This window comes from Trichomycterus rosablanca, chromosome 6 (genome assembly GCF_030014385.1).
Source record: "Trichomycterus rosablanca isolate fTriRos1 chromosome 6, fTriRos1.hap1, whole genome shotgun sequence".
Taxonomy (NCBI): Eukaryota; Metazoa; Chordata; class Actinopteri; order Siluriformes; family Trichomycteridae; genus Trichomycterus; species Trichomycterus rosablanca.
Window position 1 is genome coordinate 34,118,490 of NC_085993.1, and position 22,956 is coordinate 34,141,445.

The 22,956-nt window shown below is 39.0% G+C and overlaps 1 protein-coding gene across 2 annotated transcripts in view; it reads left to right on the plus strand.

The window, feature by feature from the left end:
* The window catches only part of dnah9l (dynein, axonemal, heavy polypeptide 9 like), a 57,064-nt gene that overhangs the window by 21,825 nt on the left and 12,283 nt on the right, over nucleotides 1–22,956 (plus strand). The window contains exons 29-53 of one of the 2 annotated variants that reach the window (XM_062997722.1): nucleotides 853–1,057; nucleotides 1,335–1,500; nucleotides 2,543–2,645; nucleotides 7,391–7,630; nucleotides 8,217–8,378; nucleotides 8,499–8,692; nucleotides 9,584–9,746; nucleotides 9,928–10,051; nucleotides 10,172–10,314; nucleotides 11,194–11,355; nucleotides 11,437–11,670; nucleotides 13,012–13,158; nucleotides 14,162–14,275; nucleotides 14,928–15,071; nucleotides 15,163–15,345; nucleotides 17,082–17,183; nucleotides 17,356–17,490; nucleotides 17,912–18,085; nucleotides 18,412–18,647; nucleotides 19,119–19,241; nucleotides 19,975–20,179; nucleotides 21,226–21,390; nucleotides 21,812–21,952; nucleotides 22,031–22,201; nucleotides 22,737–22,859. In XM_062997722.1, coding sequence (XP_062853792.1) covers nucleotides 853–1,057; nucleotides 1,335–1,500; nucleotides 2,543–2,645; nucleotides 7,391–7,630; nucleotides 8,217–8,378; nucleotides 8,499–8,692; nucleotides 9,584–9,746; nucleotides 9,928–10,051; nucleotides 10,172–10,314; nucleotides 11,194–11,355; nucleotides 11,437–11,670; nucleotides 13,012–13,158; nucleotides 14,162–14,275; nucleotides 14,928–15,071; nucleotides 15,163–15,345; nucleotides 17,082–17,183; nucleotides 17,356–17,490; nucleotides 17,912–18,085; nucleotides 18,412–18,647; nucleotides 19,119–19,241; nucleotides 19,975–20,179; nucleotides 21,226–21,390; nucleotides 21,812–21,952; nucleotides 22,031–22,201; nucleotides 22,737–22,859 — 4,059 coding nt within the window. Of the gene's footprint in view, nucleotides 1–852; nucleotides 1,058–1,334; nucleotides 1,501–2,542; nucleotides 2,646–7,390; nucleotides 7,631–8,216; nucleotides 8,379–8,498; nucleotides 8,693–9,583; nucleotides 9,747–9,927; nucleotides 10,052–10,171; nucleotides 10,315–11,193; nucleotides 11,356–11,436; nucleotides 11,671–13,011; nucleotides 13,159–14,161; nucleotides 14,276–14,927; nucleotides 15,072–15,162; nucleotides 15,346–15,966; nucleotides 15,996–17,081; nucleotides 17,184–17,355; nucleotides 17,491–17,911; nucleotides 18,086–18,411; nucleotides 18,648–19,118; nucleotides 19,242–19,974; nucleotides 20,180–21,225; nucleotides 21,391–21,811; nucleotides 21,953–22,030; nucleotides 22,202–22,736; nucleotides 22,860–22,956 lie in introns of those variants that run through there. The other variant, XM_062997723.1, reaches the window with a different exon arrangement.

Sequence of the window (22,956 nt, forward strand, 5' to 3'; positions counted from 1 at the left end):
CAGGTTGCAGCTAAGGAAGTTCGCCGATCTGAAAAGATAAGAATAGAACGAATCAGTTAGACAGCCTCAGAAGTGCGGATTCGAACCGGGGATGTTGACGCGAGAGCCGAACACTTAACGGCCTCGCCACCCAGCGGTTTCGAAACCAAATGACCACTTAAGATAAGAGGATAAGGCGGATACGGCTGCAAGCGATATCGCTTGCTGTTTAGCAGCACCGCTAAAGCTAACCGAATAAAGAAAAGGCAGCGCGAGGGCTGCACGGCGTCGCACCACGCTAAAGCAAATAGGCAAAATAAAGATGTTACCTCGACCTTGCAGTCTACACACCCGAATGGCACATGCCACCAGGGGATACCGACTGACCTATAAAAGCGTGGATGCGCTGCCACCAGAGAACTGAAAAAAACAAACAAAAGAAACAAAAGCAGACAAAAGGTGCGACACCCGCTGCTGTGCAGAGCTGGCTTAAGTAAGCCAGCCCACAGCTGCAGGCGATTCGCCCTAATTGGAAGGCCTATTATTTAAGGCCTTCCTCTACTGAGCTCTGTAAGGCTCTGTGACATCAGGGAAGAGTGGTAAGTACCACTGACGCCACAGAACCTTACAGTAATTACTAACAAGGCCATGCCACAAATCGAAATAATTATAATCTAATGTATTATATTACATATTATTAATCAATAATGTTGCTGTAAGTATATTTTTGACCCAACAGATTTTAGACACCCCAGTTCCAAACAAAACCCAAAAGTGTGTCACTCAGGCTCAAAACATTCACGACATCTGTGATGTTTATGTTGCCTTAAAGCGTCTGAAAACTTTTAACCGTAATTGTATTTGTGTGCTCAGACTGTGATGGTTCACTCGGCGGAGACCATCTGTCTGTCATATTTTGTCGAGCTGCTTTTGGAAAAAGGCAAGCCAGTGATGCTGGTTGGAAACGCAGGGGTAGGCAAGACCATCCTGGTCTGGGACACCATCTCTAAACACAGAGAGGACTATATGGTCGTCAAAGTGCCCTTTAATTACTATACCACATCAGCTATGCTGCAGCGTGAGTAAATACACAAACAGTCCTCTCCAGAAATGTTGGGAACTTTGTGCAAACATAAACATGAAACATAAACATGGCTGTAAACATTTTTTTTATTTGCTGAATAATGGAACTCTCACAGTACAGCAGCAGTGATCAGTGATCTCATGTCCTGTCTGCATTTTGACATTCAGCTTTAATGAAGGGGACTGTAGCGTGCACAGATACACACAGTACATACTATGTGTAGTGTTGTACCGTGTCTTCTTCACTTATTATCTGGTTTGTTTTGATACAGGTGTACTGGAGAAACCTCTAGAAAAAAGGGCAGGACGTAACTTTGCTCCTCCTGGCACTAAAAAGCTGATCTATTTTGTTGATGATCTGAATATGCCGGAGGTGGATGCATACGGAACAGTCCAACCACACACACTCATCAGACAACATCTTGACTACTCACATTGGTGGGTATCTGTGTGCCAGCTTGTACTACTATATTTGTAAAGAACATGTATCCTTCCTAGCAAATAAACTGCACCACCAGGATCTATGTGGCTCTATGGCATTGCAATAACTGTATAAATCTGTGACTGGGGCTTCTGAGTGACCAGGCAGATAACTGTTGTTCTAAGGTCCCAAGTTTTAGCACCAACTCTGCAGTAAAACATCTGAAGCTGAGACACAGGAGCTTGGTTTGATTGGTTTTTCTTTTTGGGTAAAAATCATGCTCGAAGTATCTACAGTATAATGCAATGTTAGCCAATTTAGGGCATATGTGAGCTCATGTGTATGGATAAAGACAGCGAACACATTCTCCAAACACTTTAATTTTCTAGTAACATTAAACAGAAAATCTAATTAAAGTAGTAAGATTACTTTCATTCAGTGCAGATATAATGCAGCAAATAAATAAAATTGTGAGCCTTGTAAATATTGGTTGAAATTACAGAAATTCCTGGTGGTTCTAAATAATGTAAAGAAAATCCCATTATTTGAAAAAGTTGGGCCATTGTTTTGAATCTAATGTGACACTCTCAGAAAGATTGTACAGGAAGCATAGCAGTGTGATAATGTGGCAGTGCTTAAGTAGATTTAAAACCAGATGTACAGCCTGCCATTAAATTACAAATCTTCTTTTCATAAGTTTGTTGCTAAATTGGACAGTTTTGCTTATTTTACCTTTCTTATTCCTGTAAAGCATAAATAGTTTGGTCATATTTACCACTAATTAATCCTTGGTAATCTATTCTTGCCAAACAAGGTCAGTGTGGGGTCAGGGCCAAACCTAAAAACACTGAACTCAAGAGAATAAACCCTGTTCATGGTGCCAATCCATCACTGGGCATCACACACTGACCCACCTTCCAACGGTAGCCAGTGCACCAACCATAGTACAATCTAATTTATATCAGCATTTATAAGTGTGTAAGTGATATTAATATTGAAGTGGATCCAAATGGCCAGTTTCTATCCTTTACAGTGTCTGTTCGTGTTTGTGTTCGTCAGGTATGATCGTCAGAGACTGGTGCTGAAGGAGATTCACAACTGTCAGTACATCACTTGCATGAATCCAACAGCTGGAAGCTTCTCTGTTAACCCTCGGCTACAGGTAACACTGAATTTAAACACTCAAAGAGACACTGGTTTGTCAGTATGTACAGTCAAATTCTGTTAATGTTCTGGTAATAAAGATCAGCTTTTCGTAAAATTAATCATCACAGTGCAAAAGTATCATTGACATGTTCTAAAGCCAAAACATACAGAAGAATTACTAATTGACAATGCACCATGGACTGCTGTGCTAACACTCTGCTAACACTAATAGCTGCCTGCCTGTTAACTGTGTGTTGATGTTATTTACATAAAATGACAGTTGTTATGGTATGGCATTATAGTAAGGTATTATTCTATATTCTAAATGTTTCAGCATTACCCATCATAACTCATGGAAGATAGGCATCAATGTTTTTCTCTGTACTAGCACCCAGATGGTGGAATGAAATTACCCTGCCTCTTTGCTGTCCTAAAACAGCTGAGACTCACCTCTTTACTGAGTACAGTACTGAAATGGAAACTAATCTTTCGTTTACTCCTTTAAAAACAAACTGACAAAAGACCCAAACCAAACCAAAAACCTATTTTGTTAAGTATTCTACTTATATAATATTATTTTTAATTTCTAACAGGGTTTCAGCAGATTTGTGTTCTTAAACTTTTGTCTACTTATACTAAACTAAGGAAGCACTTTAAATAAAAAGTATCCACTAAATGCTGTAAATGTAGTAGTGTAAAGATTTAGTATATGTATTGTAAAAGTCTTTTATATTAAAACGTCCACTACGCTAATGCTGTAAGCTTTCAGCCTCTTTATTATTTGTCAGAATTACTAAATCCATATCTCAGATAAATTCTAAAACTACATATTGAGTTGCTAAAGGCTAAGACTATAATAATAATAATACATTTTATTTATATAGCGCTTTTCAAGATACTCAAAGACGCTTTACATAAGACAAATAATCAAAACAAATACGTACATACACCATACAAATCATAGTACAAAATCAAAATAGTACATCAACATCAAGAATAATTAAGATAAAAACAAAGAGAGCAGCATAAGACAGTTCATTAAAAATTAGCTAAATTATGAGAGAGAACAACAAATATAGAACAATTTCTTAAAATTAGACAGAAACAGGACAGATTTACATGCAATCAGGAAACTGAAAACTTTACAAGTTTTAGGATCTAGGACTTCACATTTCTGTCGTGATCTAAGTATAAAAACTATTAAAAAGAATAGCAAAAATAAAAGCATTTATTTCGTGTTGTTACAAGTTAAATGCCATTTTGAATAGATGAGTTTTGAGAAGTGACTTGAATTTGGACAGGTCAGGACAATCTCGTAGGTGTTTGGGGAGAGCATTCCATAAAGATGGAGCAGCTATGGAAAAGGCCCTGTCACCCCAGGTCCGGTGCTTGGTCCTAGAGGGTATGGACAGTAGGTTAGCCTCAGAAAAGCGAAGGCTACGGGAGGGAATGTGCTGATGGAGCAGGTCGGTGAGGTAGGATGGGGCCTGATTATGGAGAGCTTTGTGAGTGAATAGAAGAATTTTGAATTGAATGCGTTGAGCAACGGGAAGCCAATGAAGTTTTTGTAGAACAGGTGTAATATGATCACGGGAGCGAGTATGAGTAAGGAGGCGAGCAGCTGAATTCTGGATATACTGAAGTTTTTTTAGGATTTTGTTAGATGTACCATAAAGGATGCTATTGCAATAATCAATTCTGGATGTAATAAAAGCATGAATCAAGGTTTCGGCGGCAGAAAAGGAGAGTGATGGACGTAGACGTGCTATGTTTTTTAGATGAAAGAAAGCAGTTTTGGTGATGTGATTTACATGGCGGTCAAAAGAGAGGTTGCTATCAAAAATTACACCAAGATTTCGGATGTTAGAAGACGGAGACAAAGTGTCATTATCAATGGTAATTTGAAAATTTTTTGTGGTTTTTGCCAGGGTTGTAGGACCTACGATGATCATATCTGATTTTTCACAGTTTAATTTGAGGAAATTAGCTTTCATCCACAATTTCATTTCAGTGATGCAATTTGTCAGAGTGGAGTGAAGTTCAGTATTAATGGATTTGGAGGAGATGTAAAGCTGAATATCATCAGCATAGCAGTGGAAATGTAAACCATGCCGACGTATGATGTCACCAAGGGGGAGCATATAAAGAATAAACAAAAGGGGACCTAACACTGAGCCTTGGGGAACGCCTTGGGACAGTGGAGCAATGGCAGAACTACAATTGTTGATATTAACAAACTGTTGTCTGTTTATGAGATATGACCTTAACCACAAAAGGGCAGTACCAGTGATGTTGACAGAGGATTCAAGGCGGGACAGAAGAATGGAGTGATTAATGGTGTCAAAAGCTGCAGTAAGATCAAGGAGGACGAGAATATTAATTTGTCCAGAGTCTGAGGAAAGAAGAAGGTCATTTGTGACTTTGAGGAGGGCTGACTCAGTGCTGTGCTGGGGGCGGAAACCAGACTGAAATGATTCAAATAGATTATTGGAATTTAGGTGATCTTTGAGCTGTGAGGCAACAACACGTTCCAGTATTTTCGACAGAAATGGAAGATTGGAAATGGGCCGAAAGTTACTCATAATGTTAGAGTCAAGTCCAGGTTTTTTAAGTATGGGAGTAACAGCAGCCAATTTGAGTGATTGAGGGACTGAGCCAGAACTAAGAGAGGAATTGATTATCTCTGTGATAAGTGATGAGATAACTGGAAAACAACCCTTAACAAGTTTTGATGGAGCAGGATCCAAAACACAAGTGGAGCTTCGCATCCCTGTTAAGATCTCAGATAGGTCCAAAAGAGACACAGGTGAGAACTGAGACAGAGGCTGGGTAATAAATTGAGATGAGATAGGCGGAGAAACAGAGATGACAGGGGAAACTGTCAGAAAATTGTGGATATTCTCAACTTTTGTTTGAAAAAATGAGAGGTAAGAGTTACACTTGTCAACTGTAAAGGAATTGGTAGTATTGTCAACTGGTTTGAGAAGTTTATTTATTGTGGAAAAGAGAGTCTTAGGATTTGTTGATCCAGCATGTATGAGTTCGGAATAGTAAGTGGATCGGGCTGCCGTAAGAGCGTCTTTGTAATGTTGAAGATAATCAGAATAAATCTGATAATGTACTGTTAGACCGGTTTTCTTATAAAGTCTTTCAAGCTGGCGTTTACGGGATTTCATTTGGTGAAGCTCAATTGTGTACCATGGTGCGGAATGACTAAATGAAACAAATTTGGTTCTCAAAGGAGCCAGCTCATCAAGACATGAGGCGAGTATGTCATTATAGTAATCGACAAGGTCAGATGAATTACTAGACAGTACAGGACAGACAGACATCTTTTTAACAAGAGAATCTGAGAAAGCAGAGGGAGAGATATATTGAAGATTCCTGAAGGATATTTTACGTTTAGCTCTAGTGATGGGCCTAGTGACCTCAATGTCCATGATGATTGTCAAATGATCAGAGACAGTAAGGTCATGGCTGGACGGCTGATGAACTAGGACACCAGTAGAGCAGACAAGGTCAAGAGTATGACCTTTTTTATGAGTTGGAAAATGTATATGTTGTGTGAAATTAAAACACTGTAACAATTCCAAAAATTCCCTGGCAAATTTACAGTTGTTGTCATCAATATGGATGTTAAAATCACCCATAAGCAGTACAGAGGATGAGAGGGCACTAAGCTGGGTTAAAAAATCTGAAAAATCAGAGAGAAAGGAAGCGTTTGGCTTTGGCGGACGATAAACTACAGCAGTGACCAGAGGAGTAGGCCCTGACAACTTGAAAGCCAGGTGTTCAAAAGAAAGAGCAGCAGGAAAAGACAAAGTGGTTATTTTAATATCATCCCTATAGACTGCAGCAACACCACCACCTCGCCCTTCCATACGAGGTTCATCAATATACGAGTATCCCATTGGCGTGGTCTGATTTAACGTAAAATAATCCAAGGGTTTATGCCAAGTTTCAGTGAGACAGAAAAAGTCTAGTTCACTGTCAGATATAAATTCACTGAGTACAGTACTTTTTGTGTTGAGTGAACGAACATTAAGCAATGCCATTTTCAAGTGGTATTGTTGTGTAGTTGGCTGTGAGGAACGAGGAAGAGAACGGAGATTTGCTAAGTCCACTCCGCGTTTCCCATCCCACTCCGTGGACAGCGTTGTCATGGAGACTACACCGCTACTGGTGTGCAAGGCAGCAGCGCTCTGATGACGTGTTTGCGGAGCGACAGTGCGCACGGCTGACCAGAAGGATGGAATAGCGTTACCGTTTCGAAGATAAACAAGCTTTCTCCGGGAGCCCCTGTGAATATAACGAGGCCGGCGAAGGAGTCCAAGCTGTTTGATGACTGAAATACACGATGGAGTAGTGCAGTTGTTGAACTTCCTCAGCTGGTCAACGGAATAGTTCAACATCGTGCCGATCCCAGGAAAACTCATCCACCGTTCACCACCGGCCGCAGACGCGATGTACAGTAGAAAGAACAAAAAGTATCAAAAGCACAAATAAAAGTATCAAAAGTAACATAAAAGAAATAGATCCACAAGGTGTGTAAAAAGATGAAAACGAAAAACGATAAAAATACAATAAAATACGGTAAAATACGGTAACGGTAGCGGCAGCCAAATGCGCCAGCGTCCACCATCACCATGGCAACTTTATGCACCATAGAATAAAACAATATGGATTACACCATAGTTAGGGCACTGATTTAACCTGCTATGTAATATGTTGTCCATGTAGTATCTGTTTCTTTCTTTTTAGAGGCATTTCTCAGTGTTTGCAGTGCACTTTCCGGGTGCTGAGGCTTTAAACACGATCTACAGCAGTATACTGAGTGGTCACTTCCAGCAGGGAGGGTATAGCTATGGGGTGAGCCGCTCGGTGGGGGCGCTCGTCCAAGCCACCATCTGTCTTCACCAGAAAATGACCCAAAACTTCCTGCCCACTGCCATCCGTTTCCACTACATCTTCAACCTGAGAGACATCTCTAACATCTTCCAGGTGTGTGAGTGGCACTGGGTTTTATAGTGTGGATAGCAGAAAAGGCGTTACGGTGTGGTCATTATGTGTTTACTGCATGAGGGCAATGGGTGGCTATTCATTTATTCATTTACAGTTGTTATAAAAACTCATTCTTAACAGTAACTGTGCATGTCTAATAGATGTTATTTATTTATGTCAGTATATTTAATTACAACGAAAGACCATTTAGGCCCTTGTTAGCCATATTGGGGAGACAATAAAAAACTGTATTGGCAACTCTGTGAAGAAAATTATCCTGTTTTCCACACATATCTGGCAACCCTGGTCTTACAGGGTTTAAAACTCTCTGTCCATAAATAAAGAACAGTTAGTAGGTGGTAGCAGGCACAGACGTATAAGTAGCTACAACTTTAAAAAAATTGAATGTTAATGTCAGATGGACAGATTGCGACCACATCAGAATGCAATTTCACTGTTGCATTCGTATTCATACATACACTCCAGAAAACAGTGGATTAATTTGGTTTGTGTTTACTTGTACATGTATTAGACAGTTTGTGTGTGTGTGTGTACATTGTTTGTTTTGTGTGTATTGTGTCTGAAGGGGATTGTGTTTGCTCAGCCGGAGAGTGTGAGGTATCCGATAGAGCTGGTGTATCTCTGGTTGCATGAGTGTTCTCGTGTGTATGCTGATAAACTGATGGAGGAGAAAGATGTGGAGCTCTTCAGTAAAATCCTACTTGACACTGGAAAGAGATACTTTGAGGTAAAAGACTCTAGACTGTCTAGTTATTGATTAAAATAAACAAAATGAGAATACAACAACTATGAGTTTACATTTTTACTTATTTGCCATTGTTTGTGCTTGTTCTTCCTCTTTATGTAGGGTATAGATGAGTCAATCTTAATCAACCAGCCTCTGATCTATTCACACTTTGCTCATGGGATAGGAGAACCACGATACTCTCAGGTCAGTGACTGGGAGAAACTACAGAAAACTCTGAGTGATGCACTGGAACATTACAATGAACTGCACGCCAACATGAACCTTGTGTTTTTTGAGGAGGCCATGCAACACATGTAAGTGATCAGACAAACAGTGGATTCAAAAAGTATTTAAACTTCTTGACTCTTTGCATGTTATTATGTTGTAAATTCTAATTTACATGGTTATAATTGGCATTTTACCTATCAATCTAAATCTCTTCAATCTACCTTAAGATTCAGAAGTGAAACAATTGTGGTTCTGTGAACACCCATTACCATAGATATTGTTTTATAAATTTGTAATAGGCCATGTAGTTCAGCAGGGGGCACAGATTACAGTATCATGGCCACCTGCTATGCTGCTAAATCGACGGTAAAACTGGACCAGACTGAACCCAGCATTATGGTCCCAGAGAGAAGTGCAGGTAACAGAGAAGCCAGCAATCTGGCCTTCATAGAGAGACCCATCCAGCTGCAGTAAATTAATGCTTAATGAGACGTGGAGACTGTTGATTAAATGATCTAGCCCTGTCAGTGATCTGCATCTCCATGCCTCTATGCTGGCCATTAGATGGAAGAAACTTCTTTACTTCCTTGTGTAGTACAATAAAAAAAAATTTCCGCATGTCCCAGCTTGTTTGGAAGCTGAAGTCAGAGCACAGGGTCAGCCATTGTACAATGCCCATGGAGCAGAGAGGGTTAAGGGCCTTGCTCACCGGCCCAACAGTGGCTGCATGGCAGAGCTGGGATTCAAACCCACAATATTCCATTTGACAGCCCAAAGCTCTGCCCACTAGGCTACCACTGTCCCACTGCAGTGACAATTACATTAAACACCCACTCAAAATACATACTACACACGTTTACATATTTACATATTTACATAGTAAAGGACATGGTTTAAACCCCCTGGTTAAACATGTAATAGCATGTCTCCATCTTTGTAATATGGTTGTAGTGTATTTGGTGTGTATGTGTGTGTAGCTGCAGGATTAGTCGTATTCTGGAGGCTCCGATGGGAAATGCTCTGCTCATTGGGGTTGGCGGTAGTGGGAAACAGAGTCTGTGTCGACTGGCTGCCTTCCTTAGCATGCTCGAGGTCTTTCAAATCACTCTGCGAAAAGGCTATGGCATCAGTGACCTAAGGGTAACACAGTGACACACACAGGCATCACATTCAAAATTTGTTTATATTTCCAAAAAAAGTTGCAGTTGTTTTGTGTATGTAATCACATAATCGTCCAACAATCTTATGTATAAATGTGTTTACTATTTAAAAATCTTGGATATGTTAAATTTTAAGTATATTAAGTCTGCTCTCTCTGCAGAGTGATATAGCTGCTCTGTACATTAAAGTGGGAATGAAGAACATTGGTACAGTTTTCCTGCACACAGACGCCCAGATTCCTGATGAACGATTCCTAGTGCTGATTAATGACATGCTAGCATCTGGTACTGCTATTAAGAAATCATTCCAACTCATACTGATATATTAGTATTTTTAATAAGTACTGTAAAATGACAATTTTACCAAGAATATGTCTTGGTTTATATGTATTTCTATATGTTAAGGGGACATTCCGGACCTGTTCACTGAGGAGGAGGTGGATATGATTGTGGCTTCGATCCGTCTAGAGCTGCGAGGTCTCGGCCTGCTAGACACCAGAGAAAACTGCTGGAACTTTTTCATTGATCGCATACGCAGGCAGCTAAAAGTGTGTATCCAGTCATTATTTAGTAAATCACAGGAATATTTCAAATACATTTTCTGGTTATTTAACACAGGAGTGTTTCATGTTTTTCTTTGAGGAATGCAGGGCTGTTAATGAGTGTCTTTGATCAGACCACATTTAATAAATAATTAAGTAACTAATGACTTTGCTTTGGGCAAGAGTTTAATTTGAGTGTTTTTTCTTTGTAACCTTAAATATACGACATGGATATAGAATGGCCATGGCCACTTAAACATGGTAGTTTTATTCCGGATGATAATTGGCTTGCAGATAGAACTTTCTAAATGCAATTTAAAAGATTTAACTTTTCCTCCCAATCTAGTTGTATCCAATCACCCTATTGCATCACGCTTCCTCTCTTACTGATGTCAATCTCCACCCTGGTTGAGGAGAGCATTGACTAACACACGCCCCCTCCGACAAGTGTGCAGTAGCCGACTGCATCTTTTTACCTGCACGAGGAGAGTTCATATGTGGATCGGCTTTGTGTACGGAGAGACACACCCTGATCCTTATTATCCCTGTGCGGGCGTCATCAATCAGCCAGCAGAGGTTGTAATTGCATCAGTTATGAGGAATCCCCTCCGGCACCCTGCGCTTGAACAACAGCCAATTGGGTAGCAGAGCTGAGTCAGCTCTGGTGTACTAGCATGTTTACCACTGCGCCACCTGAGCGCCCTTCAAAAAATATTATACCAAATAAAACAAATTATATAATAACACCATATAATATAAAGTTTATGTGATGAACTCAAAATGCCAGATGTAGTCATACAACAACCTAATCTGTTTTATACAGTATGTTTATGTCATTTCTAAAGAACTCAAAACTCTTTATTAATTTCTCTGCTGCTGATATAGGTGGTGCTGTGTTTCTCACCTGTGGGTTTCACTCTACGCACCAGGGCCCGCAAGTTTCCAGCTCTTGTAAACTGCACAGCCATAGACTGGTTTCATCCCTGGCCCCAGCATGCTCTACAATCTGTCAGTAAAACCTTTATAAGTAACATCCAGGACATACAGGTAAGAAAGCAGAAGAAGAATTTGTGTCATAGTGTCCAGTAATGTAATTTGTTACATATATTATTTTTGCATGTTTTTTAGCCTGATGTGAAGGCTTCCATTAGTGAGTTTATCTCATATGCACATACAAGCGTTAATGAGGTGAGTGTAAAGTACCAACAGAATGAGAAGCATTTCAACTACACCACACCCAAAAGCTTCCTGGAGTTCATGAAGCTTTATGGGAATTTACTGGCAACAAAAAGGAGGGAGCTTATACAGAAGATGGAAAGGTTGGAGAACGGTCTGCAGAAACTGCTCAGCACTGCCTCCCAGGTAATAAGCTTATACACTCACTTAACACTAGTGTAAGAAATGTAATGCTGAAAGTTCTACTATGTGGTAATATCAGACTTAAAAGTCTGATTTAAAAGCACATTGTTTCAAAACATTGCTTATAGGTCTTTTTCAAATTATTTCAAATTAAACCTGTTTCATCTTACTCTTTGTACATGAATGCACTAACTTTCTAAATACATAAATGCATTAATATAGGGCAACTCAAGTCCTGCAGGCCAAATCCGGCCCGCCACGTCATTTTTGTGGCCCGTGAGAGCTTACAGACGTTTGATTGTCTTAATATATACTGTAAAATCGTACATAAACTGCATCTCCCACAATGCATGCCGTTTTCGTGACCTGCAAAGTGACCACATCCCACCACTAGCAGTGTTTCCACATCAGCATTTAACTGAGGCAGTTTTCCAACAAGTGATGTTTAGAAATATTTACAAATAATCGCAAAATGTACAAGAACAGAAAATTGAAGCAGAAGGAAGGTAATTTAATAAAAGATGGAAAAAAGTGAATACAAGTTTGTGCTTTACGACAAAAACGGTACGTCTCTTGTGTTATGAGGTTGAGTGGTAAATTACAATATAAATGTAGATATACATTATAAATATACAGAATAAATTTGGCATTTTGACACAACACAAAATTTAGTCCAAGAATTAAAAGGCAGACTGCAATCACAGCAGGATACATTACAATCGGCCCTTTGAGGGTCACATAATGCAGATGTGGCCCTTGGTGAAAATGAGTTTGACACCCCTGATATAGGGGATTATTATATCTAAATAGTTTGTTTCATGCTTATTTAGATGAAATAATCAAAATGTTTTTGCACAATAATTTAACCGAACGTGGTGCAGCTGGTACCATGTCAAGCTGTTTAAAGTCAATTTTGTAACATGCAATATAAACAAAAATCTTTTTTATTTCTCTTGAATCTTTATTCAGCTGACAACAGTACTAACCAAGTTAATTTTTACTAACCAAGTTAATTGTATTTTGTAAATATAAATTAATTTTGAATTTAAAACCTGCAATTCGCTCAAAGTTGAGACAGAGGTAAAATGTTTATTTACAGGGAATTGGTAACAGGTGAAGATATTATAATTGGGTAAGAAAGGAGAATCTTTGCAAGAAAAGATTGGTTGTGGGTCCCCACTTTGTGCCAAACATGTGGGTCATTTATTTAAAAAAGAACACAACATTGCAAATGATTTAGGTATTTTACCATCTACTGTACATAATATTATAAAAGGGTTAATGAGAAATCCAGAGAAATCTCACTCGGTCATTCAGTTTCTTTCTCTCCACACATACTTTCAGGTGGAGGATCTGAAGGCCAAGCTAGCTTTGCAGGAGGTGGAGCTGCATCAAAGGAACAGTGATACTGAGGCCCTTATTGCTAAAATCGGCCAGCAGACTGAGAAGCTTAACGTAGAGAAGAGTGTTGCTGATGCAGAGGAACAAAAAGTGAGACACACACACACACACACACAGGGTTTTTGCAACTTCTGAAAAAAAAAAAAAACATCTATTGAATCTGAACATCACTTAAACAGAACCTGTCTGGCTAGAAGGTTTCTAAAAGCACCACATGATACCACATTCTAAAGAGATTCAAATAAAAGATGCAAAAGTCATTAAAATCTATCAGTCTGAAAAGGGTTACAAATCCATTTGCTAAAGCTCTAGGACTCCAGAGAACCACAGTGAGAGCCAATATCCACAATGTATAAAAACTTAGAACATTGGTAAACCTTTCCTACCAAAACTGACCTACCAAAATTTCACCATGAACACACTGTCCACACATCCAGGAGGTCACAAAAGATCCCAGTTGACCATCTAAAAAACTGCAGGTTTCACTTGCCTTAGTTAAGGTTAATGTACACAGTTCCACAATAAGAAATACAGGGCATAAACAGCATCCATAGGAGGGCTGCAAGGAGCAAACCACTACTGACCAAGCATAACACAAAAGCATGACGTCCCCCCAAAATTTTGGTATAATATTCTGTGGACTGATAAGTCAAAGGTGGAAATTTTGGAAGACCTGGGTCCTGTTACATCTGGTGTAATGCTAGCACTGCATTCTACCATAAGAACATCATTTCAGCAATAAAACTGTTGGCAGGGGCTGATTTGTTTCCAAAGTACCGGGACAGCATGTTATATTTGAACCATGAATTCTGCTCTTTGTCAGAAAATCCTGAAGAAGAAAGTCTGCCTGTCAGTTTGTGACCTAATGCTTAAGCAGTTAGGTTATGCAGCAGAACAATGATCCAAAGCACACAAACAAGTCCACCTCGGAATGGCTCAAAAGAAATTAAAACAAAGTTTTTTAAATGGCTGAGTCAAATCCCAGACTTAAATCGCACTGAGATCCTGTGGCAAGACCTTAAATGGGCAGTTCATGCTCAAAAATGATTTTTTTTTGTTATTGTTTACTGTTTTTTGTGCACATGTGAAACAGGTTGCAGCGATCCAGGCTGAAGTAACGAAGCAGCAGCAGGAAAACGAGGAAGACCTGGCTAAAGCTGAACCAGCTCTGCAGGCGGCCAATGCTGCTCTTAATACTCTCAATAGGGTATGACATCTATGTTTATTCTCAAGTAACAATAATCTTTAACTGCCTCATCCCTGTCAGGGTTGTGGTGGGACTGATTACATTGGGAAACACAGGGTGCAAGACAAGAATGGACACCCTGGACAGAGTGTTAATCCATAGAAAGGCTTCAGTCAACCCCAACCCCCTGTAGACTGTAGGCTCACTCTTAATCAGAATCAAGCATTAGCTATTGGAAATTTAAAAAATGATTAAAAGAAGATTTAACTGACATCAATCAAACAATTATTTTTTGTTGGTGTAATTCGACATCCCTACTTAATGGTATAAAAAAGATGAGCTTATTTGTGATTTACTTAGTAAGTGAAGATGCTTTTTACAATAAACATTGCCTCAAAACAACTTTACAGAATCTAGGAGTGCTATGTACCTTCATTTCCTTTACTGACATGAAGAACTGAATCTCAGTATGAGATGCATGAATTTGTCAAGCTGCATATGTCAGGGAACTTTTTTAATGGATGCCAGTCATTTTAACAGATGACCTTGTCAGTTGAAGTGATCCATCAATGCATCATTCTTCTTAAGTCAATAGTACCAGTGCATTTTTAAACCTTATAGTGATTTTATTACATATTAACTATAATCCATTTGTGTGTGTGTGTTTGTGTAGCTAAATCTGACAGAGCTACGCACCTTCCCGAACCCACCTGTGATCGTGACCAATGTGTTAGCAGCTGTGCTGGTACTGCTTGCTCAGAATGGTCGCATCCCTAAAGACCGCAGCTGGAAAGCTGCTAAAGTCATGATGAGCAAAGTAAGCAATACTACACGTTAAGCAAACTTTGTTTCTTGAACTAATGTTCTTTATTATTACTGGTAATGTCTAAATTGATCTTTGTGTGCAGGTGGATGATTTTCTGCAGGCACTGATAAACTTTGATAAAGAACACATCCCGGATGCTACAGTGCGGGTGTTGAAGGAGGAGTACCTGAGCGATCCAGACTTTAATCCAGAGTTTGTACGTCTTAAATCCTCAGCTGCAGCTGGGCTGTGTGCCTGGGTTATCAACATCATACGATTCCATGAGGTACCAGACAGACACACACACACACACACACACACACACACACACACACACACACACACACACACACACACACACACACACACACTGAACTAAACCATCCATGCAAAACAACATCATTTAGGAGGATACTTGACTTGAAGATTAAATGTTCCTTATATCACAAATGACATGGTACAGTGGTTGAAATTGCTTGGTCTTGTTTGATCTACAAATACTTTGGCATGGGTGGAAATCCTGGGGGAACCCTGGTGTGTGTGTGTGTGTGGGGGGGGGGGGGGGGGGGGGGGGTTGGTGTAATACGCCCCTCTTTCTGGGAAAAACAGAGAATTGTAAAATATCATTGCAAATCATTGTAAAAATAATTATATATATATTCTAAAGAAGACTATAGTGGGTTATCTACAGGCCATTCTTGGTATTTAAAACAACTGTTTTTAGGTAGCTCAGGCTTAAAAAAGGTTAGTGTTTATTGTCTCCCGCAACATCGAAATGAAATGTACGCATCTGACCATGGATTTTATGTACCTCACCACATTTATTGTAGAGTACTTAATGTTTTTACAACATTTTTATTTAACAAATGTCTGTGACTGTTTTGTCTTAGTCTTTGTGCTTCTCTTCTTTTCCTGTGCTGCCCTCTGTAGATGTTCGTGAGTATACACACTTCACACATTTTTTGTCAAAAAATTTGGTCAGTATTTGGTGACGGTGTGTGATTTAGATATAAATGTGTGCTTAGATGTGGTGCTCATTTTTATATGATGTCCTTAAGGGAACTTACATTTCCATCTGAAAACAGAAAATCCTACTAGAAGATGTCACATGGAGCTCCCAAAACCCTTTATACTGATACAGGCTTTAAGTAGCTAACAATTAAGTTAACTGGTAATGTATGACGTTTAATTTATATGATTAAAATTAAGCAGATGTCTGTATTTTAATATTTCCATTTAATATAGTCAGAACAATAAATATACCTAAGTTTAATAATGTCCACTTTAGTGTTAAATAGGGATGTAACAATGCACCACAAGACAGTTAAAAATCAGTGCACATGTGCCACGATTCAAATCGGTTATTCATTTAAGATGAATCGATATTCACTTTAAACAGCAGAGGGCACTGGCGCTATTCACCTCGCCTGGTTGACGGCACTTCACAAAGTATTTATGTGAGGATACTTTCTTTATTTGTATTATTCATTTATTTATATAATGTTGGATTTGTTTTAAAATTTAATTTCAGTTTTTAACACAATAAGCATTTTTTGGCATAGTTTGTACCTACCTCAGAAATAAAAGGGCATTCATTATTTAGATAAATAAAAGATAAGCACAAATACAGTATTTTATTATCTTTTTTAAAGAGAAATAATAAAAGGAAACTTTATCAGAATTTGTCTTCAATTTCATTTTGTTTAAAAAAATCGGGGAAAAAACTTATCGTAAACGAAGTATCATGAATCGTATCGCATTGTGGGTAGAGTGTATCATTACATCCCTAGTGTTAAATCACTTCATCATTGTTTAACAGCCATTTTACCAGAAGCATAGTGCTGCTGCAACTGATCGGCAGTCGTTGTCAGCTTTAACACCTCACGTCAAAGCAGACGTGTGTTAGCATGCAGTCAATTCCTAGCTAACATAGAGTTCATGCATGTGTTGAAGCTCAAAAATGTAATAGGAAATTAAAACTTACTCATTTGGGACAAAAATAAAAAGTGTGTGTTTGTACAGGTGTTCTGTGAGGTGGAGATGAAGCGGATGTGTCTCTCTCAGGCCAATGCTGATCTTATTGAAGCAGCGGAGAAACTAGAGATCATCAGGAAGAAACTCACAGTGAGAATCTGTCCATCACTTTCTCATTCTTTCTGTCTCACATTTAATTAATACTCTGGTGTCCAATTACTTTAGATGTGAATTACATTATTAGACATTACATTTAACAGGCAGTATTTCATGGCAAACGTGAAGTAAATATAACTCTTAGTTTTTTGTGTGTGTTGTTTAGGAGCTAGACAGTAGTCTGGACACTTTGACTTCAGCGTTCGAAAAGGCTACCTCTGAAAAACTTCGCTGCCAAGAGGAGGTCAACCGTACCAATAAAACCATCCAGCTGGCCAACCGCCTGGTCAAGGGCCTCGAGGTGGGTTTTATATGTGTGTGTAAATTTTGTGTTGATTCTTTGTGTTTGTTATAATAAGTCCCATATGCATATGCACATTTTCTTTCACAGTTAAATTGCCTTGGAGAAAAATTCTACTAATGGTCAAATAAATACTTTGGAATATCTCTGTTACAGTTTCAAGGAACACACTCAGGGAAATTATTAAATAGCTTGTTGACCAGATAAGAAAGTGATTCAAATGTATAAAAATGTCATAATTACAGCACAATTCAGGGTTTCACAGACTTTAAAAAAAATATATAATGCAAATACTTTACAGTGAAATAGAAGACACTAAATTAGAATAATGGCATTTATGTTTTAGTTGAAGAGCGTAAGGCTCTGTAAGAGTAAGTTGCATGTACTAGCCTTTTAAGTTTTGTATGTTTGTGTGCTGCAGTCGGAGAATGTACGCTGGGCACACTCAGTAGCTCAGTACAGGGAGCAGGAAGCCACTCTGTGTGGAGATGTTCTCCTTACTGCAGCATTCATCTCCTATGCTGGTTCATTCTCCAAACGATACAGACACGAGCTGGTGTATAACCTCTGGATGCCTTATTTACGTACACAAAAGGTGTGTCTGTGTGTGTGAGTAGTTAAATGTTATGGGCCTATAATACAAGATGGGCAAAAATTACTGGTATGAGCTGTTGTATTATTCAAATTTTTAAATATAATAATTAAAGTGGCAAAATGGCAAATTCCAAAATACGTAGTTCGCAAGGGTACCATATCATTAAACTTCTGTTGAATCCTAAATAACTTTATTAATTGATTTAAATAAATAATTTACAGTGTCATGTGTCATGCATCAACATAGATATTTCGTCACTTAAATGAGTTTTGTGCTATTCCTTTAATATGATATATATACTGTATATTTCACTGTCTTTATCTCAGGTTCCTATTCCTATGACTGAGGGACTTGATCCCACTTCCATGCTAACAGATGATGCCACAGTGGCTAAGTGGAACAATGAGGGTTTACCTGGTGATAGGATGTCTACTCAAAATGCTACCATCCTGCTAAACTGTGAGCGTTGGCCCCTTCTTATCGACCCCCAGCTGCAAGGAATAAAATGGCTTAAGAGTCGCTATGGAAGCAGCCTTCAAGTCATCAACCTAGGGCAAAAAGGGTGAGTGGATAACCTCTCCTGTGAACAGGGAGTGTGTTTCTGTCTTGTACCCAATGTTTTCATGCAATGTAACCCTGAACAGGATAAAGTGCTAGTAGGTATATAAAATAAATTCTTCCTTTCTTATTAGTGCTGCCAAAGTGCAACCTCTACTGTCTTGTCGAGACACCTGCATTGGTGAAGGATGATTCAATTTTGATTATAGTGTGATTCTCCATACATGATAATGCTTTTTGTGAGAAGTGATCAGTGACTGCACACATAATAGTCTGTGGCTCTCCTCAGCCAGCAAAGGGGTCGTGCATGTGGCAAGAGGACTGTAATCTTGAATTTGAAATAACTAGGTTAGGAAAAAAGGTGGAAAATAGCGCTGTAGCCCCATATACTTTTGGCCATGTGGTGTACATAATGTCTCTGGTGTGTGTGTGTGTGTGTGTGTGTGTGTATGTGTGTGTGTGTGTGTGTGTGTAGATACGTTGATGTGATTGAACAGGCAGTAGTAACAGGGCAACCTGTATTGATTGAGAATCTGGCAGAAACGATTGACCCGGTTATTGATCCTCTGCTGGGCCGCAACACCATCAAAAAGGGCAGGTGAGACACCACACACAACATACACACACATCACAGGTACACACACACACACACACACACCACAGATTCACAAACCCACTAAACAAAATAATGTTTGTATTGTTTTAAATGTGCTTTACTAATTTCATAGTCAAGGGAACATTCAACATGGTGATGTTAAGTTTGCTTGACTGTGGGCAGCATTACCATGTTTCAGCGGCTTCTAATTCATGGCAGACTTGTGTTTTGGTGGTTCTTTTCTTGGATACATCTGATAATTTTGACAAAATTCCTTGTCATAAGATGTTTATTTTTTTCTGACAGTAGAAAAAGACAAATGGGTGCAGTCAAACTAGACCTATTTATATGGTTACAGAGAAAGCTGCTGTAGTCAGTTGTAGTCAATCATCACTATTAATATATTAGGAGGCACTGTCACATGTTAAATTATGTTCAAATTCTTAAAGCTAAATAGTTACATGTGTAGTATTTTGTTGATGCTGCACATGAAAGCATATACATAATCTGAAGACACATTGATGACATACTTGGTGTTGGTCATCCCAGCTTAATGCAAAAAACAAAGACATTACAATTGGTTTGAATGTTTGTAAGTACACATTTCATATCACTCATTTGCTGGTATGATCTCTGCAGCCTGTGTGCAATGGCCTTAACACTGCAACATAAACCCACACACTTACAAAGCCTGTGCTGATGCAAACTGTGAATGTTAAAATTGTGTTCTTTTTAGGTATATAAAGGTGGGGGATAAGGAGTGTCTGTTCCACCCTGAATTTCGGCTCATTCTTCACACTAAGATGGCCAATCCTCACTATAAACCAGAGATCCAGGCTCAGACCACACTTATTAACTTTACTGTAACTCGGGATGGACTGGAGGATCAGCTGCTGGCTGAGGTCGTCAACCTGGAGAGACCAGATCTTGAACAGTTCAAGGTGTTTACACTGATTTAAATATGATGGTTTTATAAGACTGAATTATTAAGTGTATAATATAAAATTAAACTGACATGTTTGACATCACATTCCAAAACCATGGGCAATAGTATTAAGTTGCCCCCTTTTTGTGGCTATAACAGCCTCAACTTTACTGGAGTGGATATTCATAAGATTTTGGATGGTTTCTGTAAGAGTGTGTGCCTGTTTAATAAAAAGAGCATCTGTAAGGTCAGACACTGATGTTTGATGAAAAGGCCTGACTCACAATTAAGGTTTTAAATCATCCCAAGCTGGTTAGTAGGTTTGAGGTCAGGGCTCTGTGCAGTGCAGTCCCTCCACAGCAAACCTCTCAAACCCCCAAATGCCCCCAAAGCCCATAATTTATTTCATCCAATTGAATTAATACACGTTAGCATTAACAAGGTTCGTATACATTTGACTATATAGGTTATGTTAAGTCTGCTGGGTCTAGATGCCTGAATTGCTTGAGGCATGATACACACTCAACTTTGTGGGTGAAAGCAAAATAAACAATTGGCCTGTTGTTCAGATGGGGTGGGATATTAAAGGCCGGATAGGGTCTCTCTCATAACTAATGCAATTACGACCTCTGCTGGCTGATTGATGGCGCCTGCACAGAGACGGGAAAAGAGTGCTGTCAGGGTGTGTCTCTCCGTACACAGTGCTGATCTGCATTGCACTCGTCAAAAGTGTAGGTGACAAAATGCATACGGCTGCTGCCCACGTGTCGGAGGGGGCGTGGGTTAGCTTCGTTCTCCTCAATCAGAGTGGGGATCGGCATTGGTGGAGAGGAAGCATGACACGATCGGGTAATCGGGCAATTGGACGCGCTAAAAAGCCTATTAAAAGCCTTTAATTACTATCTTGCCTAATTTACATGCTGTGACATATTACATTTAATACATCACTAAAATATGTGTAGAAAGTATTAATTACTTTTATCTAAATACTGAATACTTCTCATTTTACAACATTGCCATCCTAAGACAGATTCATAACGTCTGTGTGTCCTGTGTACGCAGTCTGAGTTGACTAAGCAGCAGAACACGTTTAAGATTGAACTAAAGCAGCTGGAGGACGAATTGCTGACCCGACTCTCAGCTGCTGAGAGTAACTTTCTGGGTGACAACATGCTGGTGGAGAAATTGGAGTCCACCAAACACACAGCTGCTGAAATTGAGATGAAGGTATTTTATATATGAAAGTACATGGTACAGTGATAAACATAAGTGTTACATTAAAGGGGAAAGAAATTTATCTAGATCAGTGGGTCTGTTGCAGGGGGGCGCATAAAGGTTTTGTTTTAGCTTATTATACTTTCAGGTAACAAAGATTTATTACTCCAATTTTCCAGCTTTATGACTACAGGCTTCCTACAGTGAGGCCAATTACTGTTAAGCCAATTACTGCTAATTTTATTTAATGAACTATACATCTCTTCTCAGAAGTTCAAATGTGCGTAAAATATGTTTTATAAATAAACACGTTACAGCCCAGCACATACATGAGCTGATTTTTTTTTGCAGTTTTACAATACTGCAAGTACAATTGAATGCTTTGTTTATGAACAGCTTGTCCAGCATCTGTATTCTTTGTAACGTTTTGCAGGTGTTGGAGGCAAAGGTAAATGAGGTAAAGATAAATGAAGCGCGTGAGCACTACAGGCCAGTGGCAGTGCGAGCATCCCTTCTCTACTTCATCATCAATGACCTAAACAAGATCAACCCCATGTACCAGTTCTCCCTCAAGGTGTGTCTTTATTCCAGTAAATGAACACAGTCATTATTATGCTCTGTATGATCCGCTAATAATGGAAAAATCCTGCAGGCGTTTAATGTGGTGTTCCGTAAAGCAGTGCAGAACGCTGAGGTGACTGCTGATGTTAAGAAACGTGTTAGCATTCTCATTGACTCCATCACCTTCTCCACCTTCAACTACATCAACAGAGGCTTGTTTGAGAGAGACAAACTCACCTTCACAGCTCAGCTGACCTTTCAGGTAACCCCACACACACACTCACACCTGGTCTTTTAATGAAAGTGGTGGAGAATGCTGACTAATATCCAGGTCCAAAATCTCTCATCATGTTTCATTGGACTGAAATCTGACCATTGTTGAAGCTGAAGCATATGAGTTATATTTATTCTTGTGCACAATAATAAAGAAGTGTCATCCTGAAAGAGACCACTTTAATCTCAATATTTTTTTTAAAATTTTGATTATTATGCCCAGCCATATTAACTTTGTATTAATTAAATGATGAACAGTTGCACTTCTGAGCTAAAATACGGCCTGCTTTTGTGAGAATGGAAGGAATTTAATGTATAATTTTATAATGCATTTAATTCATCATCTTGTTGGTCTTCTAGAAATGTATTTAGGTTTTTCTTTTTATTTGTCACAAATTATTATTAACATATACATTGGCATGGCATTACAAATCCAGAACTTTACCTATGTAATAATAATATAACAGGCTGTATGTGTATTTGTTTGTGTGTTTTGTGTGTGTGTCTGTGTGTGTGCGATTTAGTTGTTATTAATGAATAAAGAAATTGATATGCGAGAGCTGGATTTCCTCTTGCGTTTCAATATCGACCACAGTTACATCAGCCCTGTCGACTTCTTGTCCAACTCTGCCTGGAGTGCAATCAAGGTAAGTATACACCACACACACACACACTTCTAAAAAACCCTATAGGTGCTTTGCATTTTCACTGACAGTTTGCGTGGGTTTCCTTCAGACTATTCAG